Source organism: Artemia sp. Qi Xiang Cuo, chromosome 16, assembly GCF_049724085.1.
Source record: "Artemia sp. Qi Xiang Cuo chromosome 16, ASM4972408v1, whole genome shotgun sequence".
Classification (NCBI taxonomy): Eukaryota; Metazoa; Arthropoda; class Branchiopoda; order Anostraca; family Artemiidae; genus Artemia; species Artemia sp. Qi Xiang Cuo.
In genome coordinates, this window is record NC_142809.1 from 32609652 (window position 1) to 32618773 (window position 9122).

General features: G+C 36.5%; 1 protein-coding gene across 1 annotated transcript; it reads right to left on the minus strand.

Annotated features, from left to right (window-relative positions):
* Positions 1-2434: 2434 nt before the first annotated feature.
* Positions 2435-5619, minus strand: LOC148942803 (alpha-endosulfine-like). Its single transcript, XM_089102054.1, has 2 exons — positions 5505-5619; positions 2435-4274 (listed from the first exon to the last, which is right to left on the minus strand). The coding sequence occupies exons 1-2, from the start codon at positions 5526-5528 to the stop codon at positions 4083-4085; spliced, it is 216 nt and encodes a 71-aa protein (XP_088958180.1). The 5' UTR covers positions 5529-5619; the 3' UTR covers positions 2435-4082.
* Positions 5620-9122: the final 3503 nt, after the last annotated feature.

Consider the following 9122-nt stretch of genomic DNA (forward strand, 5'->3'; position numbering starts at 1 on the left):
TTTTGTTAATGTGTAATCAAGTGGCATGTTTCTAAGAAAACTTCCTATTGACCCACAGTCTTGCCTGTTACTTTGCTATTGCACCGGATTGTTACCTTGCTATTTCGGTTGCTAAATTCAATTGATTCAGGTGTAGAAGAAAACTGCTGGAAAATTGTGTAGAAAATGGTTGGAATTGAGAAAGCTGTTAGATTTTGATTTTTAGTCCAGCACTGAATTATTTCACTGGTCTCGTTTCAATGACATCATTTCTCTTATATTTTCGTGTACTCAAAATTTAACAGCAATTGCAATATTTATAATTAAGCATTTGAATTCATAATGTATGATAGAACTAATTATCCTGTCTTTGGTAAGTCAAAACTAATTTGACCAAAAAATATTTTTTAGGTTCTACGGCCTTGATTCGGCGGTATACAAACTCAGCATTACAACAGGATTGCCGGATCAGCCACCAATCCATTCGGCAAGGCGTCTAGTCGCTTTCATTTTCCATCCGACAGATCCTTTTGTGATTACAGTTCAAAGAACTAACGCAGAATATGTTGTACTTTCATACACGTGGTGTATAACTGTACCTTAATTCAATGTGATATTGTTATGTGTAGCCTGATGACATTAGTTTACAGTTTGTGTGCCCGCTTCAACTGGACTGCTTAGAAGCAGATTTGACTAAATCCATTCGTATTCTTTGTTGTTGAGATCTTTACGTTAAAGCACTTGATTCGTTACGTTCGTCGGATATTTTCTAAAATAAGTCTTAGAGCGAGGTACTGACACAGGTCGATTTCAACCAAGGCAGCCGGTTCATATCTCTCAATGAAAACAAAATGTCTTCATTTGGTGAATATTTGTTGGCTTTTTTTTGGATCAGAATTGCACAAGTATATTTTCTGGCACACTCAATAGTGTTTATAATATTAGGAGAAAAAACAAAGTCAGATAGGTTAATTTATCTGACATAAATGCAAAATTCGAAGGATCAACTTTAACCTTAATCACACAAGAAACTAGGTTAATTTATACATTCCAAAAAGGGAAGGAGATTTCTAGTCATATTTTTCCTAAACCCCTTACTTCTCATGTCAATTTTTCTCAGTCAGTGAAGTAACGGGTTAATAGTAAGAATAAAAGTAAGATTTGTATTATATCTAAGAGTTGTGTCATTTAATGTCATTACGCCCAATTCGCTTCATAGTATCTGTTCAATATTTTATATTTGTTTCGGGAAATACATTTTTAATACTTTATTTGAATTTATTAGCGCTGAAGTATTTTTGATTTAAGTATTCAGAGTTTGGCTTAGCTCCTAGACTCACTGCCTACACAGGAGGTTCATGAAACCTCCTCCAAAAGGATAAAAACGATTGCACAAACCTACAAGGCTAATCCTTTACAGAATAGACCCTTTCCTTAGTCAGACTGCCCCCCCCCCCTGCTGAAACGTAATCCTGGCTACGCCTAAACACAGAACCTTGGGGGACACCAGAATAAGCAGCATTTTTACTTGAGGAAAATCTATCTAGCTGAACTTACTGCACTCTAATCTGGAGATGATTATAGGTTATCTGTTGTGTCAAATGCCATGATCAAATGTAAAAACGAACTTTCTACCCTAATATTCTTATCAACGGTTTTGTTCATTATCGAGGTTATACACGAAGCTGCTAGTTCTGCGGCTCTACCCTTCCTGGAACCAACTAGATTTGGATGTAATATTTCATGCATTTCCAGATGATCAGAAATTCTAGCACTTATACACTTCTCTTGAGCGTTTGATATTTGGAAGATTTGAGAATATGTGACAGTTTTACAGAGCTTAAGATTATTAATATTGCTGATGATAAAAAGAGTGACATCTTTTACACTGAACTGTTTCTCTAACGCAAATGTCTTGTCGATATAAGCACCAAATACACAATTAAAGGTAATAAAAACTGATTTAAACCAAAACATGTATTATTTTCATTTGTTCTGACTCTTTTTTAAAATTCAAATAACATTCATAGGTAAACCATTCTACAGTCCAATAAATAGGGCTTTTCCCAGGAGTTGTAAGATAGTTCAGTAACTCAGAAGTTTAGTAAATACTACTCTTGACCATTTTACATTTAGAATTGAACTTCCCAAATCTTTGACTTCAGCTGCTTTCAAATTATAATATTCATTTCATTTGGTTTGACACCAAGAACAATTCAACTGATGCAGTTATTGTCATACACACATCTTTGCTGCACTCAGAAGCAGCTCTAACTGCTGTGGTTGGAGATGACATAGATCTACTTGTCTCTTTTTAATTCAAGAATTTAAATTAATTATTTTTTACACAGAAAAGGCTTACTTTCTACTGGAAAGCTACATGACAAGATTAGTGGGTAAACATGAAAAAACAGACATATGAAGCTACATTTTTATTAATATAGTCATATATACATAATATAAAAAAAAACTGACCATACTATTAAATATTACAAGCTCCTAAGATTTAACATGAAAAGGAAACCAGATTTGTTCAGTCCTAGTATCTTGAATAATAATCCTGATCACCGAAGTTTGTAATTCCTGGGAATTGAAGACAGTTGAAAGAAGTTGAAATTCCTGTGGAGTTTCAACCTTCAGATTTTCAAAGCCAATACTTGCAGAGACAGAAGCACCTGCCTCCATGCTTCACTCAGGGGGCAAAGCAAACGAGCATAAACTTCTGGGCTATTCAGTTTATTTTTGACAGGTTATTGTCCTACTCGGGAAGTCGGAGCAGCACTTTTTAAATAGCTCAGAGGAAATTTTACAATAATCATTTTTATAACTCTTTTTAAATAGTTGACTATATAATTTTAATATTAGGCACCAAGCTCCACAGTACAATTTCTAGGGTACAGCAGGATTAAAAAAACGAACAAAAAAAAAACTTTAGGATCTGTTTAAAGTGACAACTCCCAGTTCTTTCCAGAACTATAAAAGCTTGGCATTATGTTTGATATGCTCTACAATTTACTTTTTCTGTTTAAATCAGCATGTTAAGTATGTATTTATAAGTATTTGCATATCAACTCTGAGGCTAAAAGATGTACTACTCCAGAGCAAACCAAATCATTCATTTTTAATCATAATTCATGACGGTAGCATACACTATTCTTAGTAATTACTTATATTAATCGTCATGATTTTTACGCCAAGTTAGGGGTCTCAAAATTGTTAGACTGTAGAACAGATAAAACCTCAAAGAACACACTTCTGGTCGCAAAGCTGTAATACAAAAGAGAGCAAAGTATTTGTACTACGTTATTTTATATTTTGATGGTTTGGATTCTTTTCCATAAAAAAAAAGAAGTTGCATATACTGAATTAAAGGATATTCAACAGTCTGTCGGATGGAGTTGCAACATAAAAGAAAATTCCAGAAAAGGTCAGAATAGAGTTGACTCCAATTACTAACTAATAGCTTATATAACTGCTGATCTTAAAAACTGTATTGTAGATGCTCGGCTGATACCAAAAGTGTATTTAATTTATGAGGAATGACCATGCCCATTGCCTACTTTTCTCATTACCGGGCTCTAAAATTCGATTTCACATTTTTTGAAATCAAAGCTTTTTTGGCAAGCTACCGTCACAAAAGGATTTTTACCTCCCACATATAGAGATTGGTCCATTATTGATTTCAGCGTTAATGGTAACAGGATTTGAAGTTAAAAAGAAACAAATTAAAATATAAGGAACAAAAATCAACTTGGAAAGCGACAATATAATGCTTAGAATAACTTTTGCAAGGATATGTAATACTCTTACTGCTCATTTTTTATAAGACCTTCACACGATATCTTTTCAAGATTCAAATACTTAATTTGTGAAGGAAAAATAGCTCCGAAGGCAAACAATTAGAAGCACTGCTCTCTATGATGCACATTGCAAATTGGTCTTCTATCTTTTCTAATTCTAAGACTAATTCAATAAATAAGGGTAACTAGGATAAATATTCGCTCTCAATTGTGCCTCTACACAGTTGCCATACCTCTAAAATTTCAAAAATTCAAGTCATCACAATTATACAAAACAGATTTAAGTCACGCTTTAGCGTTATCTTATTCATTGTTTGTGATGGGTGGTGTGGATCTTTTGCTTGTAAGAATGGAAGTTTTTCTTGGTGGTATCGACTCTGGAGTAGGTATTGTGTCACAAGTTGGTTGCTTAAGAGCTGGCTGAAATTTGGGGGCAGTTGTGGTGGGGCCTCTTTGACGAGCCATGTTGTAATCCCCGGAATCAAAATATTTTTGCTAAGAGAAAAAAGAGAGTTAAACAGATCGAATAGAAAACTTTAGAAAGTAGCAAATCCAAATGGTACATCTTTCAAATTAGACAATTGGATCTTTATGTTTGTACACGGTGCTCGTACGTTACCAAAAAGCAAATAACAAACTTATGCTTGTTGTAAAGGACGAAATTTGCTACGATAAAGGGAAAACCAACAAGGAGAAAAATAAAATCCTTGTCTACTTGACGAATATAATCACTCTTAAAAAATGTAAAACCCAAATACAAAAACTGTTGAAAATGTTTCGTTTCATCAGCTTCGCCTCAAGCGAATTAGTGCCTCTCATAGCCTTGACAAAAATATTATTTCTCGCAAAGCGCAAGTCTTGACACAGAGCCAGAACCAATTTCCCTACCCACACATATTTTTGCGCCCAAAACACACGGGTAAATGTCGCATTTACATAATTTAGTGACAGATAAAATACTTTTTAAACTATTTTTTTTTTACCCAAGGGTGTAACTATAAATGTGGCATTTTTTCGTTAACATAATATTTTTTGTGGGGAGGGGGGCTTCACCCCCACATAATTATCACGGGTATGCCTGGCATTCTATCCTAACAAGTCTACCCAATGTTTGGAGGAATTATACATCTGCAAATATGACCACCATTTCCGGTCAAAATTCAATTGGATAGCAGTTTCTAATTTCCTAACTAAATTTCGACAAAAATTATTACATTAGTATTAGTACAGGCAAACTAGAGTTTGACCGCAAACAAATTAAAACAGGAACAATTTTTACACCATGTTGTAGAGAAAAAAAAGCTGAACAACATATCCAAAGCTGCAAACTCTAGGTCGACGCAAAACCAGTTTTTTTTTTTTTGCTTTTCCTGTCAATTTTTTAAGTTTTTTCTACAAAAAAAATGAACTGTCGGTAAATGTTCGTTTTTCTGTATATAAAGAATCATCCCAATGTAAAATGAAGAGCTGACCCCGAAAATGAAAGCAAATTCGATGCATAATGTACTAGAAAATTTCATAATCATCAATATGTGATTTACCCTTCTCATCGTTGTCATCTCTTTTCATGCTACCAGAAGTTAACTATTCTGACATAAAAATGATGAGCTGAGCCCAAAAATCAAATTAACTTGATGTAATCTCTGCTAGAAAATCTGTTTCATATTCATCAATATGCAATTTTTTTATTTTCATTTGACATGTTTCTTTTAGCACTAGACTTACTTGACTTATATCCCATCCGGCCATTGTGGCTGTATTGGGGCTTCTTCTCTTCTCACTAGTCGTTGAATATGGCGACGGTATTCGGTTCTATCTGGTGCTAGACGCAGGAGTTGGGGGAGGTTCTGGCCATTGAAGTTGTCGTACCGTCTCTTGTGAGGCCGGCCACGAGGTCGTGTGCCATATACCCCTCCTTCAAACATGATTTTGGGGAGTTGAATTAATGACATTCTTTGGATATGACCAAGCCAGCGGAGTTGCTGACTTCTAATTCGGTCCATGATAGTGCATGAGGAGTGTATGAGTTTATGGAGGGTTTCATTGGATACTCGGTTGATGTAGATGATCCCTGCTATGCGACGGAGACATTTTGTTTCAAATGCGGAGATTTGCCTTTCGTCATCAGGTTTAATTGACCATGTTTCACTTGCATACATAGCAATGGAGATTATGAGAGAGTTAAAGAGCCGGACCTTCAATGATTTTGATAGTAATTTACTTTTCCAAATTGATAATAGGCTCTTGAAGCTGCTGTTTGCAAGGCCGAGTCTACACCCAATCGATTTTGAGAAATCGTTGTTAGAGGTTAAAAGACTGCGGAGGTAGACAAAAGATTCTGCATTTTCAATTTGCTCTCCTTTTATGGTTAGCTGTACAGCTCTGGGTGCAGAGTCTCTGGATACCCGCATGACTTTCCTTTTTGTTGTGTTGACAGCCACCCCAAGGGCTTCGGTTGCTGACACTATCTCGTTTGTGTCTGTTTGGGGATGTTCATGACTGTTAATTTTCACGATGTCGTCTGCGTACGCTAATTTGTCGACAAGTTTACCTCCAATGGATGCACCGTCTGTGGTTTTAGCAAGTGATAAATCTGCATTTAGAAACAAATTAAATAGATGAGGGGATAGGAGGCAACCCTGAAGAACACCTGCTGTCGTCTGGAACTCTTCTGTCAATGCCTCAGGCATCTGAACCTTGCTACAGAAGTTCAAATACATATCTTTGATCAACGTTATCATGTTTTTGAGGACTCCATAATGCAGAAGTATCTGCAAAAGCCCGTTGTACCATATCAAATCGAAGGCCTGTTTAAAGTCAATAAAAAGTAAGAGCAGTTCTTTCGCAATTTCTATATTTTTCTCCATTAGTTGCCCAGTGGAAAATATATGATCTATAGTAGATTGATCTCTTTGGAAGCCGGCCTGATATTCCTCTAAAGTGAGGTCTGTCAGGGATTTTAGTCGGTCAAGTAGGATTTTCGTGAGGATCTTGGTCGGTTGGCTTGTCATGCTAATTGGTCTGTAGTTATTACAGTCGCCTTTTTCACCCTATTTGTAAAGGGGGACGATCATGACTTGCACCCAAGATCTGGGGTAGAGGCCTGTTTCCCAGATGCCTACTGTGACTTTATGATAGATGTCTAACAGTTCTTCTGGGCCCGACTTAAGTAGCTCTGACTGTATGCCATCTGGGCAAGGAGCTTTATTTGTTTTCAGGGATTGTATAGCTGCAACTACCTCTTCTCGTAATGGTGGTGGACTTGGATCTACTGGGTTCTCCAGTAGTTGAAAAGACAGTAGGATAGATGGGTCAGGGGTTATTGTGGGGTTCAGTTTCTGGCAAAAGTGTTCCTTCTAGCGTGTCCTGCCTCTCTTCAGAATCTGTGATAAGTTGTCCATGTTTATCTAACAGGATTGTTGATGCCGCCGGTTTCTTTTTTGACAGCTCCCGTACTTTTTTGTACATGTAGTGGCTGTCATTTTTTTTAAGGTGTCTTCGCATTTATGGCATTTGTCGTTGACGTATTGGCGCTTAGCCTGCCGTATTATTTTCTCTACTAGACGTTTTAACCTCTTGTATTCATCCTGGCTTTGTGGGTCTTGTTTGTTGGTGTGAATACATTTTTCAGCAAAGATATCGACTATTTCGGGTGTGATACAAGGTTTATCAGAGGGGGACTGTACTCCTAAGATTTCATTAGCCGTTTCTCCGATGGTTGAGGTGCTTTCATCAACCAGATGGTCGACTTCCTCAGTGGTTGGAACTCCCGTGATTTGGATGCTTGACAGCTTATTCGATAGAGCGGTTTTATATTTGTTTCTTGTTCCGATGTTTTTTAGGAGATCGACACAGTATTTTGGGTAGCTTTTCTTGGGTGGTTGGGGTTTTCAGAGGCACATACGGAGTTCTGACATGACTAGAACATGGTCTGAGTCAATATCCCCACCCGCCAAAGATACTGTTTTCAGCACTGACGACTTCCAACGCTTGCGGACCAGTTTGAGGTCAATCATATTTGAGGTTCGGCCGTCTGGGGATCTCCATGTGACCTTTCTGCGTTCTCTATGCTGAAACATTGTGTTGGTAATGAAAATCTCGTTATCACGACAGAAATCTATGAGCATTTCCCCCCTAAATTCTTGTCGCCCATGTCCGAACTTGCAAATTGCTTCTTCGAAACCTGCATTTGATTGTCCGACGATAGCGTTAAAGTCGCCAATGACGAACAGAACATCCTTCTTGGGAACCTGGTCTATGGTGTGGTGGAGCTGGGCGTAGAAGTCCTCTGCATCTTGGTCAGTCCGGGAAGAGTCATAAACTTGGATGATGGAAATGTTAGCGATGGATCCTTTAAAATGGGTGGTAATGATACACTGTGAAAGTGGATTTATGGCAAGTAGAGATTTTTTAGCAAGTTTTGAGGGCAGAAAGCCAACACCTTGACGGTGAACACCGTCGCTTTGTTCTGAGGTAATGAGGGTATTCCCGTTTATGGTTTCTATTCCATTCAAAGGAAGTTGGGTCTCAGATAATCCAATAATATCCCAATGGTAGCGGTCGATTTCATTTAAAATTAATTCTTAAGATTCTTGTTCGGGCCAGGGGCCTTAAGTATTTATCAGATAAATGTTATTTCTATTTATTTAATTAATGAATAATATTTTTATAATTCATTAATTTCCTATCAGCTTATTCCTAACTTTTCCAGTTGAGAATTGTTTACGTCAGTAAGATTTGCTAAGGTTTGAAAATTCACAGCTACATAGAATTCACACTCCTGTGTAATAGCACTCTTTATTTCTTTGTAAAAGGGGATAGAAACAAATTATTGTTATTATGGCTGTAGTTTCTCAAAATAAAGCTCGCTTAATAACGGTGATATGACTCTAGATATCACTATTTTTTAAATAATGTACAAAGACAATTTTATATTAGTTCTGTAAACTATTTTATTATATTATTGTTATTAGCACTAATGATATGATACATTGCCTGCTGAAGAGTATCATTTACCTATATAATAGTTTTGAAAATTAACTGTATAGTAATCTGAATAGTACATTTGATATATTGCTATAACGGTCTTACTGAAATACAAAAATTACAGAATTTGAAAAAGCATGTCCCAAGGATGCTGGATAATACATTTTATACCTGCGTTCCGAGATTTGCTCAAATCTTCAAAAAAAAGAGATACCTATCTTTCAGCAGAGACACTGCTAAAACAAAATAAAAAATAACAGTTTATACACCCTTTCATCCCAGAGAATCATCATTTGGTTTCAGTACGAGCACTCCGTGTCGTATAAGCGAGAAAGGAAAGTGTTTTCTTTCCAAAAA